The sequence below is a fragment of the Anopheles stephensi genome, chromosome 3 (assembly GCF_013141755.1).
Source record: "Anopheles stephensi strain Indian chromosome 3, UCI_ANSTEP_V1.0, whole genome shotgun sequence".
NCBI lineage: Eukaryota > Metazoa > Arthropoda > Insecta > Diptera > Culicidae > Anopheles > Anopheles stephensi.
The window spans coordinates 84,118,670-84,137,075 of record NC_050203.1 but is presented as its reverse complement, the minus strand read 5'-3'; the positions used below and the strand labels follow the sequence as shown (position 1 = coordinate 84,137,075).

At 44.1% G+C, this 18,406-nt stretch overlaps 3 protein-coding genes across 8 annotated transcripts in view; 2 read left to right on the top strand and 1 right to left on the bottom strand.

Annotated features, from left to right (window-relative positions):
• Nucleotides 1-13,197, top strand: part of LOC118513807 (protein abrupt-like) — a 104,815-nt gene extending 91,618 nt beyond the window's left edge. For 3 of the 6 annotated variants that reach the window (XM_036060012.1, XM_036060011.1, XM_036060010.1), the window contains exon 8: nucleotides 1,899-6,813. In XM_036060012.1, coding sequence (XP_035915905.1) covers nucleotides 1,899-3,376 — 1,478 coding nt within the window. In that variant the 3' untranslated portion in view covers nucleotides 3,377-6,813. Of the gene's footprint in view, nucleotides 1-1,898; nucleotides 6,814-7,376; nucleotides 7,869-7,945; nucleotides 8,231-8,301 lie in introns of those variants that run through there. The other 3 variants (XM_036060016.1, XM_036060014.1, XM_036060013.1) reach the window with 3 other exon arrangements.
• A 1,874-nt stretch (nucleotides 13,198-15,071) lies between these two features.
• Nucleotides 15,072-16,518, top strand: LOC118513822 (tetratricopeptide repeat protein 19 homolog, mitochondrial). Its single transcript, XM_036060057.1, has 2 exons — nucleotides 15,072-16,065; nucleotides 16,142-16,518. The coding sequence occupies exons 1-2, from the start codon at nucleotides 15,205-15,207 to the stop codon at nucleotides 16,388-16,390; spliced, it is 1,110 nt and encodes a 369-aa protein (XP_035915950.1). The 5' UTR covers nucleotides 15,072-15,204; the 3' UTR covers nucleotides 16,391-16,518.
• Nucleotides 16,519-16,564: 46 nt separating this feature from the next.
• On the bottom strand, nucleotides 16,565-18,290 carry LOC118513818 (WW domain-binding protein 11). Its single transcript, XM_036060051.1, has one exon. The coding sequence runs from the start codon at nucleotides 18,153-18,155 to the stop codon at nucleotides 16,665-16,667; it is 1,491 nt and encodes a 496-aa protein (XP_035915944.1). The 5' UTR covers nucleotides 18,156-18,290; the 3' UTR covers nucleotides 16,565-16,664.
• Between the last annotated feature and the right edge of the window lie 116 nt (nucleotides 18,291-18,406).

Here is an 18,406-nt window from a genome sequence, read left to right as displayed (position 1 = left end):
AAATAAAAAAATAAAATTGTTGTACTAAAAACGTAGGCAAACTAACACACAAAGACGGAACTGTGAAATCGTTTACTAACTATTGGAATAAGAGAAAGAAGAGAACAAAAATTTCAAAAAATACAAAACATAATTAGAAAAGGTAAGAACCGATAAGATATGGACTAAGAGCGTTGCAATTAAAAACCACAATTGGAAAACTTTGGAAAAACAAAGCAAAAATATCGAAAAATCGTTCCGAAGGACCACACAAAAAAATTGAGTAAAACTGCGCAAACCTTAATCTATTCTTTAGGACAGTTTGTGTTTTTCTTGTGTCTTTTACAATTGTTTTCGTTCCCACTTGATTCGATGCCTCTTCTATTTTTGTTTAATGCAACGTCCTTTTGATTTTCCTACAATTTACACATTCGTTTGTTCCTTATCACCACCACCCTTTGTGTTACTGTAATTGCACTTTTGCTATCGTTAATTTTTTATTGCGCGCGCGCGTGTGTGTGTGTGAGAGAGATTTTAGGTCGTGATGAGACGCAAATTTGTCCCTTTAATCCTCTTTCACCATAAACTTCACCCACATCCACCACCAGACCTCTTCGTTCGATTGGCATTTACAGACACCTATGGCAAAACAATTGGCAAACCACTACACCATTGTGCAGGGCAGGGCAACGATTATTGAAAGTACGGGCAAAATCTGTTGGCAAAAAAAAACATTGTAAAGCGAAACGAAAACACCCAACTGTATGGCGAATTTGAAAGAGAAATTTGAAAAAAATTATCAAAATTTTCACCTTTTTCTGTAGCTCAAAACACCCAAAAAACCAACTCATTAGAGAGAGGGAAGCATTTTTAACTCATTTCATCATATACGTATTAGCTTTATGTTTTTTTTTACTTGTTGGTTGAGCGCCTCTCTTTCTCTCTTTTGCTCTCACTCATCCATTGTGTTTGTCATTTTACTTTTCTAGTTTGTTTACCCAAGTTGTATGTTCATAAGTTTCTATTCACTTGGTTTGTTTTGCCTCTGTTTTTGTTTTATCTCCATCATGCGTGTCTGTGTGTGTGTTTTCGTTTGTTCGTATGTATGTGTGTGTCTGCGTCCTTTTTCGTTTCCTTTTCGTTTCGATATTTGTGGTTTGTTGTTTTCTTTGTTTGATTCATTTTTCGTTGTAAGCTTTATTGTGTTCGACTTAGTACATCCTTATCGTTTTAGTATCGCTAGTAAGGAACGTTTAAAATAAATAAATATTAATAATGAACGTATGGTAATAAGTGAAGACAAAGAAAAAGTCAAACGGTACAATAAATTAAAACGCAACAGCGAAAACCAATTTGAATGAATGGCCCCGGTGATCTTGATGTTTGTGTGGAGAAAAATTGGACTGATACAAACAGATACAAATTGGCATCAAATTACATCCAAAACAAACAGAACGGATCGTACTTAATGGCACAACCGGCAAAAGCAAATCGCATCCCGCCCAATCACATCGGAGAACGATAAAATTCGCTATCAAATATGCTCCAAAACCTGAACAAAATGTGCCATAAAGCTACGGGATGTGAAACAAAAGACAAAATGCCGATCTAAATAGCATCAAGCTAAACGATCGTTAAAGCAAAAATTCAAAATCACACAACACAAGATCCGATCGGCACCAACCGGCCAGAAGTTACAGCAATAAAAAACAACATAATTCGGGCGATCAGAAATCATCATTGTTAACACTGTGCTGCAGCGGGGGCGCCCCTAAAAAAGGGGGCGCGAAATACAAAACTCCAAAATTTCACCCCCATCCACCCACCCCAACCCCTCTACTTTCTGCTCTCTCCCCCCCAAATAAAAAAAACTCCCGCACAAAAAAAAAACAATGACGCTAATACAAACACGATTGCAGATGCGCGGCAACATTGCGACGCGTTGATAAAGGAGGAGATCGATGAGCCGCAGCGTAACGATGATGCACCGGCTCATCGAGCGGCTCACCTCGAGGACCGAGCATCATCCGGAAGGCGACGGCGCGAACTCGAAAAGAATGGGCTCGATTGTACGAGCTCCGGTGGTGCTGGCCGGCACCACCAGCAGCATCAACGCCGGTTTGCGAAGCGATTCAAACGGCACCACAATGTGGCCTCACCGTCCGTGTCGATGCGATCGGACGAAGCGTTCGAGGAGCAGACGGACGAGCGTGGACAGCGATCGGGCCTGAACGGTCCGTCCGTGCTGGATGATGTACGGGAGGCGCTCGCTTTGCGACGATCGCAAACCACAGCAAACCACACCGAAGTGCCAGCTCGGCAGAAGCCGACCTACAACGCGACGCATAGTGACGAGGACGAGGACGAAGAGGAGAATGTCGGTGAGCGACGCGTCCCGGCCACTAATCACACGGAACCGGATCATGCCGGCATACGGACGCCTCTGCGCGATGAGGACGAAGACGAGGAGGAAGATGGTGGTGGTAGCGAAGACAACGAGCTCGATCTGAAGGTGGACGGAAGACTGTCGGCCATTGCGACCACACTCGACAGCGAGTATCACAAGCGAATGGCGGCCGCCGGAGTACTGGCGGCTGCCGCTGCTGCTAGTGCCAGTGCGCTTGGTGATGCTGGCAGTGAGCAGGCGGCGGCCGATTTCTTTGCCGCCCATCACAAAGCTGGCACACACGAGCTTGCCCTCAAGCAACACTTCCTCAACGAAAAGGTTCGGCTGCAGGCGCTCCTACAACGGCAGGCTCAGCAGCATCAGCACCATCAGAAGTTGGCCGGATTTCTGTTGTCCACGGCCAGCACACCGCCAACGCCTACTCTCACACCAACCAATGTGCTCAACCTCGGTCAAACGGCCAACACCGACCATCATCAGCGTGGTGGGTCGGCATCACCGGCGACCACAACCGGTGGCCGATCGTCGGTGACGGGCAACGAGCCGGGGAACGGTGGTAAACCCAACAAATCACAACAGTCACAGCAAGCCTGCAATTCTTCACCATCACCGGCGGCCGTTGCTGCGGCAGCCGCCGCCGCTGATCGTCTATTTGCCGCCGCTTACAGTAACAGCGCTGGCGGCTCTAGTGCCGCTGGTAGCTCGACCAGCTCTGGCACTTCAAACGTCGGTTCGGGTAGTGCGGGAAACGGGCAAGTCTATCTACTTCCCTGTCCACTGTGTGAAGTCCCACTGGAGCCACGCGTTTTCCGACAACATCTCGATCGACACTATCCACGCGACAGTCCCGTCTGTCCGGTGATTCAGTGTGGCCGGCGCTTTGCTCACCCGAACTCGGTCCGCAATCATATGCGGCTGAAGCACACGAACCAGTGGGCACAGATGAAGGCGATGCGCTCTTCGGGCGGTCCCTTTACTGGCATGCCTTGAGAGTAGTTTGGGGTCGTCTTTTGGGAAGTCGCTACAATGTAAACCACATTCCTAACGATGGAGGCTAGATACGCGGATAAGTGCTGGCGGTTGTCATTTTCCCTCCCTGAATGCATTTCCTTTACTTTAATTACGTAAAATGGCTGACTTTTTGAGAGAGAGAGAGAGAGAGAGAGAGCGAGAAAGACGTTTCTTTTCTCTCGATTGAGCGGTGTGCGTGCTCTGGTGTGAAAGATTTCTATAACTATTATCATTAGTATTATGAACAGGTTCGCTAGCGATACGCGTGAGTGTCCTAAAAACTAACTAAAGTTCCTAAAAATTAAAGTAAAACAAGCAAACGGAAACAACTACGGAAGCAAAAACACACAAATGAGGCGAAAAACAAGGCTATATATACACATACACACAAACACATACTATTGTGCTTCGGAACAAACGTGACAACGGTGAAAAGCTGTAGGGAGAACAGATAATTGCTAGTATCCCGTGGCAACAGCACGCAACTAGAATGAGCAAAATTGAATTCTCTACCAGCAAAAGAAACAAACAGCATGGAAATGAACTATAATTATAGCAGGGCAATAGATAAACACGCAAAAACACAACAACCACACAAGATAGTAAACAAAACAAGCAAAGCAGTGAAACTGTCTATAAGTTCGTGGAAACAAAACACTAAATTCGCTCTAGTCCTTTGGTATAAATGTGTCATAAGAAAATTGAGTTTGTGTTTTTTCTGGAGGATTTTTTTGAAAAGGTGCAAAAGAAGAAAATTGCTTTTTTTAGTATCATATTTCTTCTAATACGAACAGTATTATCAGCAAAACAAAAAGAAGAAAAAAAGGTTTAATTAGTAGTAGTAGATACGAGCCCGTAATACAGTGGCGATTTGATTCTAAAAAAAAAGAAACAACGACGAACGACCGTCGTCGTATATTGATATCTGTTATTTATTTTCCTTCTTGATGCAACTATATTATGCTGGTTAGATAGATGAAAACAAAAAAAATCATACCAATTTATTTCGGAAAGAGTTAGTACGGTTTTTTTTAAGTTAAAGTCCATATCCACTACAGCAAAGCGGAAGCGCGCGCTGAAACGCTGATAAGTAACTACTAACTTTTAATCTCACTTGAGTAATTCCTAACCCCCGCCCAGGAGACTATATTACGCAGGACACATACACACAAATTAAACATACACACACACAAGTAAAGCCATAATGGGAAAATGCTTGCCTGATCTAATCGGGCGAGCGTGGCGCACCTTTATTTTGCGTAGCGTTTGGTGAGCAAGTGTCCAACGGAGTCTAAGAATACTAGAGCAAAACTAAAAGAGAAAACACGATAAAAGGTTCCTACTAAGATAGTAAAGTAAACAGCAAATAAAAAAGGAAGATAAATTAATTAACAAAAAACAAACAAGGTGACAGAAAAGAATAAGTTAAAAACACATCGAAATTATTGACGCCGCACGGCTCGTTTAGGTACGCGTGATGTCAAAGCCGATAATTAGCTGTATATGGAAAATTATTATTCACACACACACACACAGCCTAAAAGACAGTCGAAAAACATTCCTATGCCTGCAGAAAAGCAAATAAATATAACAAAAACGGCCTTATAGGTTAGTGTGGTTAAGCTAGACATAACGACCATAACAGCAAGCACCTTAAGACACCAGCGAAGAAACAACTTAGACAAACACTTTACTTGGATAAAAGATAGACTTTTTTTCTGTTTGCTGTTTGCAAATAATTCTTATTTCTGGTACACCTTTCTCCTTCGCCCTTATCGTCCAGAATACCCGAGTCCACTTCTGCCCAGTCACGCCGGTTGATAGTTCCATTAGCGGAACCCGTTACGTACACTACTTTACACGCGGTCCCCCCCGGCTGTTGAAGAATAATATCGGGGGTGCCTGTTTCTTGGCGGTTGGACCGTGCCCCAACAAAAAAACCCCAGTCAACCCGGGCCACACCTAGAATAATTTTTCAACCACCAAAAACAAAACCCCCGGCGTTACGGGTAAAGTAAAGTCAAACAGTAATCATCATCATCACCCGTGGACCGTGGACTATCCTTTCTGTACTCGGAGAGGACTCCACGCGAAAAAAAAAAGCGAATGAATGTGCTAAACTAATTACGGCGATCGGCTGCCAGGCTAGAGTCTTGCTTGCTTGTCCAATTAATGGGCGACAACCGTTACGAAACACCCAAACCTTCCCACACACACATCATGCTCGGGCTTTTAACTGATACAAACACACACACACACACTATTTACTTGTTCACTCTCTATCGGTAATTATCGGCTTGACATAAATTCGGGCGTTTGTGTTATCTGCTGAGTTAGAAGAACAAAAACATAAGGACAGGAACTAACGAAACAACGGAACACCTCGCAAAGTTTTGTGGAAACGTTTAACGCATACGTAAACCGTTAAAGGGAAAGCCTCCTGGAAGCAATTTAATAGAGAGAGAGAGAGAGTTCAGAAACTAAAACAAAAACACACTGATAAGATTTGTTCCTCTATTTTGCCATTTTGATCAGCGTAGTATAATATATTTTAGGGTATCGCTTAGATAAGGCTTTGTTCGCTCTGAACCCCTGTCGCTTACGAGCGAGTGAGGGAAACACACTACAGACACTTTGTTAGGTTAGGATTTCTTTGTCGTTAAAAACAGATTGAGTTCCACTGTGCGAAAAAAATAGCCCCCGATAGATAGAACAGCTGGCACCGCAAAGATTACACACATATAAACACACACACACACACGCAATGGGGCAAAAACCAAGTCTCGCGCTTTAAAGTGAAACTAAACCCGGCTAAGCATGGCCCAAAGAATCCAGGAACGCCGTAATATGCTATACAAAAAGATCTACAAGTATACAACTATATTTAGCGCCATATTACACCTAAGAGAGAACCCAGGATGGAAAAGAAGGAAAAGAAAGGACGACGAAAACGTAAGACAAAAACGAAAACAAAAGTGTTTAAAAGAGGAAAGAAAAACGAACGCAGCAGCATATATTGGTTATCTGTAAAAAGTTAGTAGTTTTGTATAAGAAGAAAGTTACAAAATTGGGGGAAAAAACGGAACCCTGCATTTCGAAGCTTACAGCCAAAACCGCTAAAACATACTAAATGCAAAACAGAAAAACGGAAAACGAAAAACGATCTCTAAAAGTTGAAAGTTGACAGGAAAAGGACAGAACGAAAATACACAAACACCGTACAGACAATGTACAGAAAACACAACACTTTCGCACTCGTTGCATTCGTATGGAAAGGAAACAACAAGGAGCAAAAGGAAGAAAGGGAAAAGGAGCTTACTATAAGCAGCATTAATAACACGGCAGAGAAATGATAAGAAAATAAAACCGAAACCCGGGCAGCAAACCCTGGATGAACAGATGAATAAGAAGGAAAAGCCCAATTCGTGCAACCTTTTTTTTCTCGCTTCGTTTGTTTCGCCCTGTTTGTATTTGCCCTCTTCTTTCTAGCTCTTCTACTCACCAACACAAAACAAAAATGGTTTGAAGTGGTAAAGTTTAACACAGTACACTAACCTAAGTAACCCGTTTAACTATATAACTCACACCCTTTTCTAAGCTACTAACACAGGTGATCGTGTTAGTGGGTGTTTTTTCTTCTCTATTTTTATCTTTTCTTTTCTCCTTCTTTTGTCGCTTAACACTTTCCCCATTATCCTACTTTGCTTTTCCTTTTTTTTCTTATTCCTTTTCTCCCCTTTTCCTTCTGATTTTCCGTTCTTTTTCCCTATTTTCCAATACTTGTGCAAATTTATCGTTAGGTGCCCAATAGTGCTGCTTGTTTTGTTTTTTTGTTGTGTTTTATTTATTTTACTTTATTTTCTCCCTCTCGTTTTTCGCTCTTTCTCTCTCTCTCTCTCTCTCTCTCTCCGTTTCTTTCAATCGCATCCGTCATCCTCCCGTTTTACCCCAAAACGGTACTTAACGGTCGTAATTACAGTTTCTCGCCGTTCCTTAGAAATGCGCGTTCGTGCCACTGATCCCCGACCCTGCCCGAAGTGCGGTAAGATCTACCGTTCGGCTCACACGCTGCGTACCCATCTGGAGGACAAGCACACGGTCTGCCCCGGCTACCGGTGTGTGCTGTGCGGTACGGTCGCTAAATCCCGCAACTCGCTACACTCGCACATGTCCCGCCAGCATCGTGGTATCTCGACCAAGGATCTGCCCGTACTGCCGATGCCGAGCCCGTTCGATCCGGAGCTAGCGTCACGCTTGCTGGCCAAGGCGGGAGTTAAGATTTCACCGGCCGAGTTGCGTGCCCGTGCATCACCAACCGGGACGCGCCGTAACGATGGTATGAAGCTGGAGCTACGATCGGGTGACGGTGGAGAGGACTTTGATGACCCGGAAGATTTGACCATGTCCCAGAGCAGTCACAGTGAGTCGCAGAGACGCTTCCACGAGAGTATGATGGGCATGTCACCAACCGGTAAGTTGATTCGGAGCGAAGGCGTTTTTTTATGTCTCGCTGTTCTTGCTGATGTTTCATGCTTCCTACAATTGCAGGCTTCAACCACTTGAACTCAACCACCATAACGCGTGTGCGACCAGGCGAAGGTACTCCAAAGCTGAGCCTTGATGGATTGGGACGTGACGGAGGCAATGGAAACGGTGGACCGGGCAACGTAGGACCGGGTGGTAATGGAAACGGCGGAGGTAACGGTATGGGTGGACCGGATCGTCACGGAGGTGGTGGTCCCGGTGGCCCGATGAACCACATGCAATCGAACACCCCGACAGGATCGGCCATCTTGGACACTTATTTGCAATTTATTACCGAGAATGCATTTGGTAAGTAAAGTCGCGAGCGTGTGTACGTTTGGAAGAATCTAATTTATCCAATTCTTCTTCCCCCACTTCAGGTATGAGTGGTATGACCCAGGAGCAAGCTGCTGCAGCTGCCCTGCAAGCCGCCAAGATTGCCCACCTCAAAACGCTCGGTCACAATCTCGATCAGCTACCGCCGGGCTTCCTACCTCCACAGCTCGATCTAGCCAAGCTAACCAGCAACAACAACCAGAACAATCCGGACCTATCGTCTTTGGCTAAGCTACAGTCGTCTCCTAACGTTACGATCGAACCGACCGGCACGGGGAACCGAAACAATGACACCGATCGTCTACTACAGACGAGCAATCATCAGAAACTGCTCGCGCTAGCGGCGAGTGGTGCTGGCGGCGGTCCCGGAGGCAATGCTGGCAATCATGGGCTCAACAACAACAACAGCATACTGAACAGTGATGCTATCCGGCGTGGTGGATCCTCCGAACCGATGGATCTGGGGCTAGAGGGTTCCGGAGCACACGATGACGATGGCAACAGTTCGGCTGACGAGCGCAACTACTCGGACGATGAAAGCATCGCAACGCATTAGGCACCGTTACAGCAGAAGAAAAAAAAACGATTCACTTATGCCATTTACTATACACAAACACACAGCGCGAGATGCGGAAAGAAGCAAAACCACCGTTGTGAGTCCGGAAAAAGAAAAGATGGGACGCATTTTACCACTTCACCTGTAGCGTCTTCGCTCCTTCGGCCGTGTATACTGCGTGCGGACGCGCGGAACATCACACCGAACACGCGTTCCCTGTCCGAGAAATTCATTGTGCCATCGTGTTTAAGCTATATAGGAACAGCGGCGCGCCCGAGTCGATCATGCAAGGTAACAACATCCTTGCAAAAGCGACGCAAAACCCTCCGCAGAGGGTACAGAAAACCGGAAAACCGGGGCCGATGTGTGAAAAGTATGACAACCTCCTCAGACAACATGCGGTTTCCTTCCCCAGTTTTTGCGAGAAAGATGAGTAGCGCGTTTCCTACTTAGTTCCCGAATGTTTTCTAACTATACAACTATACAGATATAGAAGATATACATTTAATTTGTTTTTAGAGGGAGCGAGAGAATCATTGGAACAAATCGTACATACCGGGTTCAAATTAGTGCGTAAGGCTATATATATAGGCAGATTGAACGGTCGGTGAAGGTTGTGGGGCCGCAAAATACCACGCAAAAAACCTGCAAAGCAAAACCAGTAACAGAAATACCTCATGACTATAAGCAACAGTCACCTCAAGCTCTAGTTATCCTTGTAAGCACGATATACGATTGCAATTAAACTGCATTTTTGTGTTTGTGTCTGCCGCTCGCTTAGTGCTCGGGCATCTCCAAGCAAAACATCCAAGTCTACCTCAGAGCCAGGATACGCTCGACCAGCAGGACACTTAACCGTTTTTACCTCTGAATATGCTAGTGAAGTATAAATATGATACGATTTTTTTAAACTACTGATCACCCTAAACCTTACCTGAACTAGGATGCCCGCACGCACGGGTGATACTAAGATACTAAGCGAAGAACCTAACCTAAGTATACTACTACTCAGCGTATACGTCTTACGATCGCTTCCCTTCCGCTTTTTGTCGTACCTCTTTCATCCTCTACACATGACACTACGACCACCATGATATACGATTTTGTATAACGACTACACAAACACACACAGTCCGTGAGTGTGTGTGTGTCCGAAAGCAATCAGAACAGCCATAACACATACCGGAATACGAAATATCAAACAACGCAAACGAATGTATACTGATGAAAACCACTTGTTTAGTAGTGTACGAGAGGAAGGACACTCTTCTGACGCAGTTTTAGTCCTTCTTCTCGCTTTAACAAAGTTTTGTTTTGGATGCTAGTACTCTAGAAGACGAGCTCGTTATACGAAAAATTTGGTTTGTCGTCCTCGGGTTTGAGAGACTCCGACTCCAACCATCCAACCAACCACATATACGAAACACTGTTATACGAATCTCTCCTTATTGATGCACGATTTCAAAAGGGTCCTCGAAAAATCCGGGAGGCCAATATCATTAGTTCGTAGGGTAGGATGGGTAACCAAACAAAAATACCAACATCACCAGCCCCGAAACAGCAAACCCGAAATACGACAGCAGCTATACGACAAACCCCCGATACCGATCGATACGAAATGGAATAGTAAGCGGAGTAGCGGTGGGACGCTACGGCAACTCTGGCGGCTGCTGCTTATTAACGTATACGTCTACAAACGCAAACCGCTGTATACTGAACGGTGTGGCACACGAAGCTGCACACGGTTACGATTTATCATGGAAACTTTGCAATATCACTCGTAGTATACTCTATTCTAACGACACTTCCCTGGAAGCCACGATTACTAAAACAGCAATCAGAAAGTACAATGAAACGTCGGATCCGCTTCCGGTCTCGTTTTTTTTTCTCTCTAAATGTCCCAGCTAAAAGAAGCCTGCCAGGCGTATGGGACACACCGTTTTCTACCTCATCGCAGGCGACGTTAAATGTGAATGGTTCGGTCGCAAGTAGTAGTGTTAGTAACTCTATTAGTATATACCATCCTAGGATCCATTCACTACCAGCTGTGTAATATGGCTTAGAAAAGGGAGCAACATCCTTAGTCGGTTAGTCATGTAAGAGGAAGGATCTGAAGCTGAATCTACCACTGACTTACCTCTTCCTGCAGCGTGTAGTAATAGCTAATGGCAATTAACATACCTCCATGCATAAGTATTTAGTACCAAGCAAACTCTCTCAGGGCGATAACTGCAAGAAGAAGCAGAAGTGGAAGAACAATTTAATCTTAAGACACCAGAATCTTGCTTGGGTTTGTGCTGTTTTCCCCCCCTCTTCTCAACTTATTTTAGTAATAACAAGCATATATTACCACAAGACAGAAGAAAACACAACACAACAACCAGAGTGCAACAGAAAACGGGTAAACGAGTAATTTATAAGAAGTTATACAGTTCTAACAAGTGCTGGTTAAGTTTTGACACTTTTTGTTTTTCTTGTAAGCAATATTTTCATAGATTTTTTTTTTTGTTTCATTTTTGTTGCGTTTCTCTTACCAACTTCCAACTGAAACAGTCACAACAAACAAATGCCATCAGTTTTTACTACTGGTATCGCAAACAAATATACCTCAACTGTTACTAGCATGCAGAAAGAATGTTTAAAGAGAGAGAGAGAGAATTATGTAATATATATAAAATAATATTAAACACATACACACACGTATGATTAGTGTTAGCGTGAGAAAGTGGAAACAGTTAAAGTAAGAAAGTAGAGTAGACAAAATGTTAATAGCACAAGAACACAGTTTAAGAACGAGTACTTATGGTAGAGTGTTGGAGTGTGTGTGTGTGCTATAAAAACCCATGAATATGCCGATTGCATCGGGAAAAACTGGCACAGAAACACACAAACTTGCGTTAAGAGGTTGTAAATAGTATTGCAAGAAAGGAAAGGAAACAAGCATTTAAAATTTAAGGCAATGATGGAAAACTCCCAAAACTGAAGCTGAATCTCTGAGCTGAGCCGATCACGATCACGAATCTGATATTAGATAAGCTAATGCGAGCGTGTGTGAGTGATATCGCAAATCGCGCGCATTTCGGTCCCGTACGGACAAAGGATTCCGTCGTACTGCAAACGGCAACAAGTGACGAACCTTCGCCGGGTGTCGATGCGGATTTTTTTTGATTTTGTATTTTTTTACATAATTTTGCTTCTCGTCCTATAAATTTAAATGAGAGGGTTTAAACATCAATCAAAATTAAATATTAGTTGACTTTATTGCCTATCCAGGTTAGGGGGTTAGGCCTCCATAAAAAAAATCAAATCGTCCATAGCGATGTAAAAAACGCGTCGAGCGATAGGGTAATAGGAAATATTGAAAATTCAATGAATTTTTAGGTTCGATGTAAGAGAGATGGGGAATTCAAAACGGTGTTATAAATTACAGTTTCGTTTTACGTACGTACTTAACCCTCCCCCAGTTGCGACGTTCGTTCATTTTTTTTTTCTTCTATAAGCTCCGTGTTTTGGTGACGTTTGCCTTTTAATTTTCAATTTAAAAACAAATCCTCCTAAGCTATCTTACTTGTTATTTATCATCGGTGTTGCTTATTGATCGTTACACACAAAACAAAGCGAAAGCAAAACACACTTGGCGTCTTGGCGTAGGTTTAGACAAGCTCGTTAAGATTAATGCAAGCAAAACAGTGCGAGCTTTGCCGATTGCTAGATAAAGGAATCATTCTTAGAGAAAAGAAAAACCGCAAAAACGATATATAAGAGATATTGATACAGTGCAAAATGGTAGCGAAATAGTAGCAAACAACAAAAGCTAAAACAGTCTTTGTCCACGCTTTGTCTATTTGCAAGATTAAAAATTGATAAAATGAAAAGTGGAAGAGTTAAAATTTATACTTATACGGGAGATGGAATTGGAAGCGAAACCTTGTGCATGTTTCAGCGTAATAATTTGTTAACCTACATGATGAAACCAGAAATTATGAACCTCCCAGTCAGAGTAAATTAATTCGCGTGGTGAAGTGGAAGCGTTCGAACAAAAGTAGATAAGCAAACATTAAACAGCACTGGGCAATGGATAGGAATATTAAATACAAAATAAGCAAAGCGGAAGCGGATAAGAAATGTGAAACATGTAAAACCACATTGCGAAACAGTGAAATTGAAAGTGAGAGAATGGAAAAGAAAGAGAGAGAGAGATTCTAGACACACGTTACGCCGGTATTAGTAATTCATACTCTGCCCCCCCACTTTTTTGTCTCATTAACTGTAAGTACTCTATGCTATTATTGAACATTGTTCGTTCTTTTTTAAGTTTTTTTGTACACTTTTTTCTTTGTAAGGTATCGTTTTTTTTCGGCGGAAAATATATATTTAAAAATTATACCAACATTGTTTTCTTATTTTTTGTGTAATTTTCCTAAAGTATTTTTTCCCTGTTTTATGTTTGATTCATGGTTGTTTTGTTTTCACTTTTTTCTACATATTTTTTAAATTTTATACATGGCGTGTCTTTGTTTCTACCGTCTGGAACATTTGTCTTAATTTTCAACTGAAATGGACAAAATATCTCACCCAAGCATATAAATCACCCTTCACATTGCCACACTCATACAAAGCAAAATGTTGCATATACAAGTTCCTAAAGTGCAGAAGGTAGGCGATCGGCCAGGATCGGACATTTAGCAGAATCCAACATATAAAAATAAATATTCCAAAAATAACAAACAAAACAACACATGTGTAGTAGCAGTAGAAAGTTAAGAAGTATAAAAAAAAACATACAAAAACACATTTTAATGGAAAGTACATCGCTGGCAAAATGTTTTTTTGAAATTGCCATTCGTAGGTTCAGCAGCGGTGCAACGTTTAATGCTGTTTGCAACAATTTCCATTCGAACCCGATCACACCACATGGTCTTTAATTTTGCTAGATTAATATGCGCCATGGACATGTGTATGATACAACGTTTTATAAGCTACACACACACACACACGACAGAGAATTCGAATTGATTGCAAATAATGCTGCTGACAACTAATCGGTTGGTTCGTGGTATGTATTCAAAGAGACAATAATGGAAGTTAAGCGAACAGTTACCGAAGCACTCGAAGCGAATCGATTGGAAAAAGAAATACTTTTAAAAAATGCAGCAAACGTTACACATTCAACCGGTCCTCGCTACTGTTGGTTGTAGCATTTAGTAACTTGCTAGAAGAAACCCACAAAACCAGAACCCAAATCTGTATTTTGATCACAAAACATAACTGCAAACGCCTCTAAACAATTGTTATTAACTAGTAAATAATGAACACAAGCAAAGTGCAAAAAGTAGAAAAACTGTAGTTAATGCTCCATTCGGCACATACATTAACCATACAAGCAACAGCCACGTTTCACCACAAAAACACGTGGCTGGAGTGTGGTTTTGCCAAGAGATTAATTCGGGCATTACAAACTACGCTCGAGCATTAAATAGCGCAAAGTGAAACAAGTGTCCCCTTAAATTAGTAGAAAATCCCCTGTTTTGTGAAATCATTACCTAACTAAGATAAACGTAATGCGCAAAGCTTATTTAACTGTATCGACTCAACGCTTCCACACAGCAAGAAGAGCTACCTCATCCGAGGTTAAGGTGTAGGAAGGTGAGCAAAGTTGTATTACAATCCGATGAGCATAATGCGGACACTAGAAAGCGCTCTGTAGGTAAAATTGATTAGACAAGATTGTGTGCCTGTTTGTTTACTGTTTATTTTCGTTCTACGTTTACCTCATTGCAAACATAAGTATGTAAGGCCAGCCAAGCTTCCCGTGTGTAATAATCGCTTTGAGTAACGGCGGATCAAACAAGAAAACAAAAAGAAACCAGCGCAGCAGTAAGTCATTATAATACCTTAACACAGGACTACTCTCCATGGAACGCCCTCATTGATAAGTATGATTCAAATAAAGTAATATAAACTAATCCTCGACTGTGTGTTTCTTTTTTATAAACTGTTTGAGTTTTATATGATGCCTTCATTTACCTTTTGAAAGCATCGATTGTTATTATTGAATCTCCCCTGATCCATTTATTATTGGGCTCTCAGCTGTGATCGGAACCGTCTAATTCTCTGCTGGAGTTATTTTCGCTCTCTAATCTCTCCATTTCCCGCAACTTCCTGTCAATCACAGTACGTCGACTAACATCGGTCTTTTAAGAGCGCTTATCTGACGCATTACACCACATCCAACTGTCACATGGGTTCGATCAAAGTAACGTCAAATCATCAAATACAAATATTTACATGTTTAGTTGCTGAGGAAAATTTTCACCCCTTCGCAGCTTACATACCAGTATTTGTGTAGAGATTCAGTGGAAAAGTGCTAAAAATACAGAAATCAACGAAAATGTTCCGCTCGGCAACGACCTCATCCCTTGCCTCACGGTTCTTTATCTCGATAAATCACCCACGAATAGCGCCACTTACCATTCCGCTTGCTTCGTTCACGAATCATGCACCAATCGCGCTCGAAGGAACGGCCCGGCAGCGCCAATACAACCGGAACCGCGCCCGAGACGTACAGTATCAGCAGCAAGAACAGCAGCGAAAAAGACGCCCAGGCCCGCTACACTTTATCGCCGCTAGCTCATTTCTGTCCTGGTTTAGCAAAAAATCCGACGATGAGAACACACCCGAAAGTCAGCTGATCACCATCATCAAACGCTCGATCCTATCGATACAGAAAGAGGAATACCAGAAGGCGGAGCAAATGTTACATCTCGCACTGAAGATGGCGCAGGACTTGCAGAGCAAGGATGGCATCACATACATCTACGACATTATGGCTAACCTCGCGATGGAGGTCGGTGATTTCGCCAAGGCAGAAAAACTTTTCGTCAACGTTATGCAGCGACTGTTTTCGGACGGGTTTCTTGAGGATCACATCAAAATGCTGCACATCAGCTCGAAGGTAGCGCATCTGGCCCAGCTGCAAGGACATCTGGATAAAGCGGCGCAAGGGTTCGAGTGGACGTTGGCGAAGTTGGAGGAAAAGCTGAAACAGCTCGGCGACGATAACGTGAAAGAGATCCGGGAGCTGTGGGGAATCACGAAGAACTGGTACGCGCAGCTGCTGATGGAGAGTAAACGCTTTGCGGAAGCGAAACAAGCGTTCCTGCAAGCGTACGAAGCGTACACCGAGATACACGGGAAGCTCACCGAGGAAGGGCTTACGATACTGAACAATCTCAGCGTAGCGTGCTCAAATGTAAGTTTACCGCGATTTCGCGCTTCGGATGTTTTCTATGCTGCTTTACGAGTAATTCTTCTAACGCTTCTTCTAGTTGGAAGATTACGCTTCGGCGGAACGGTTCCTGAAGGAGGCCATTTCACTCGCGGCCCAAATTCCGGACCTCTCGGAAGCCGGCGTGTACAAAGCGAATCTCGGTTTGCTTTACCTTCAGCAGGGCCTACTGCGACAGGCGTCCGAGTTTTGCACGTTCGCCTGGCGCTATGGCAACCAACACAAGCACGAAGAGACTGTGATACAGGCAACGTACTGTCTGGAGCAAATTAAAGCGATGCAAAAGTAATGACGACCCGCTCTGTTCCTTACGCTTTTGATACTCCTGGCCGCCCAGGAGTACGACCTTACTCACGACGTTATAAACCTTGTTACCTTCTTACCTGTTCGATAATAAACCTCATCGGTGTGTACAAACTTCTCGATTCATTTCATCGGCAACTTCCAAGAGGACAGTCCGGAATTCGAAGCTTTCGGTATCTTACAGGTTTATTGTTGTTAGTTGTAATTCTACCAAACGCTGGAACACTTTCAACTTTAATTCTAATCAGCACGGTTCGTCCTTACAGCAAATCTTCCATCTCACGCATAAACTGTAGATAAGCATCGTCCTTCGTTGGCTTGGAAGAATCCGCCGTGACCGTACGTGCGTCGTGCTGATCGTGCACGGGCCGGGTCGGTGGCTTCGCCTTCCGCACTTCGTCCTTTTTCGCGCGCAACGCACTAGGCACGAACCGGGTAACGTCCGCGCTGAGGTTTCGAATCTGTGGTTTTGCCGAAATGGTGGCACTTTTGGGATCTTTCTGCTGGAGCAGCTGCTGCTGTTGGGCCTGTTGGTGTAGCTGCATGTTGCGCTGTTGCTGTATGTGTTTTGGAGGTGGTCCGGCAGGTGGTCCGGGCGGCATCCGAATGCCCATCCGAGGTGGCATACCGGGTGGTGGACCGCCAGGGATACCAGGTCGTCCGGGTATACGAAGTCCGCCGGGCATACCGGAAAGACCGGGTGGCCTTAGCGGTGGCGGCCGTATCATGAGCGGTTGCATCGATCCTGGTGGGCCGGGCATTGGGATGGAGGATGGCATTGGCATGAACTTGGGCATTGAAGCGTCGGGAGCTGGTGCTGGGTTCGGTAATGGAGGAGCCGATGGGGTCGGTATAGAGGACAGCGATGTCGAATCCGCGTGGGATTGCTCTTTTTTCTTCTGCACACTTTCCATCTCCTTCATGAAGTCGTCGATGTTTTGACCGGACAGGGCAAGCATCTTCTGCTGTACGGTGTTCGGTTGCTTCACCTGCTTTTCGCCACCATCCGACTCTTCCGTGTTATCCTTTGAATCACCGTCGTCGTAGAACTTGACGCTCTTCTGTGTTTCCGCGTGGAAGTTCTCCAGATCGTAATCCAGCTCGGGCATGTCGAAGAGGTCGGGTGGAGGTCCCGGTGGACAGCCCGGTATGCCATCATCATCATCGACCGGTTCGGTTGGTTCTACCGGATTTTCAACCGGTTTCTTCAGTAAAGGTGCCGGCGGTGGTACACTCCTTAACGGAGGCACAATACTAGGCGGTGCCACATTCGGTGGCATCGGGATGCGCGGGATGGACAGCGGCGTAGGTGTTTCCGTTGCCGACGGAAGTGGGATATCATCCACCTGCACCTGTTCCGCATGGCGCACACTTTCGTAGTACTGGATACGCTTATTCCGACGCTTTTCGTAATCCACCTCCTTCCGTTTCAATTCCGCCCACAGATCCGGATCATCCGCCTGGTACAACCGCATCACCCGATCCAGCGTTTCCTTCAGCTTTTTACGCTTTTCCTTCAGCACTTTCTCGTTCAACGGCGACGGTTGGTACACGTTAAACTCCATCTCGTCGATCTTTTCCATCTCCTCGATAAGCTGTGCCGGATCTTTCCCCTTCAGCACGGCAGCCCGGACCATCTGGCGCTGCTTTTTGTTTTTCTTCAGCTCCTTTTTGCGAGCTTCCTTGCGGGCCTGGTCCGTCGGGTTCATGTACTTACCACTCTTGGTGGTGTTTATCGAACGACGACCCATGATGCCAAGGGGTTTAAATGCTTTTTACGGTCTTATTTCAATAAAAACAAATGGTTCTTTTCGCACACAAAATAATGTCGCATTTCCCGTCGGTGCCAAAACGTAAACACAGCAACTTGCTCGACTCTGCTGCTCGAGTCTGCTCGACCATCAACCATCGGTTCGAGCAAAACTGCACGAAAATCGGACCTGTGAGCTATTTTGCTCGATTCACCGAAAATTCAAATTAACCGTTGTTTTTATTAGGTTAA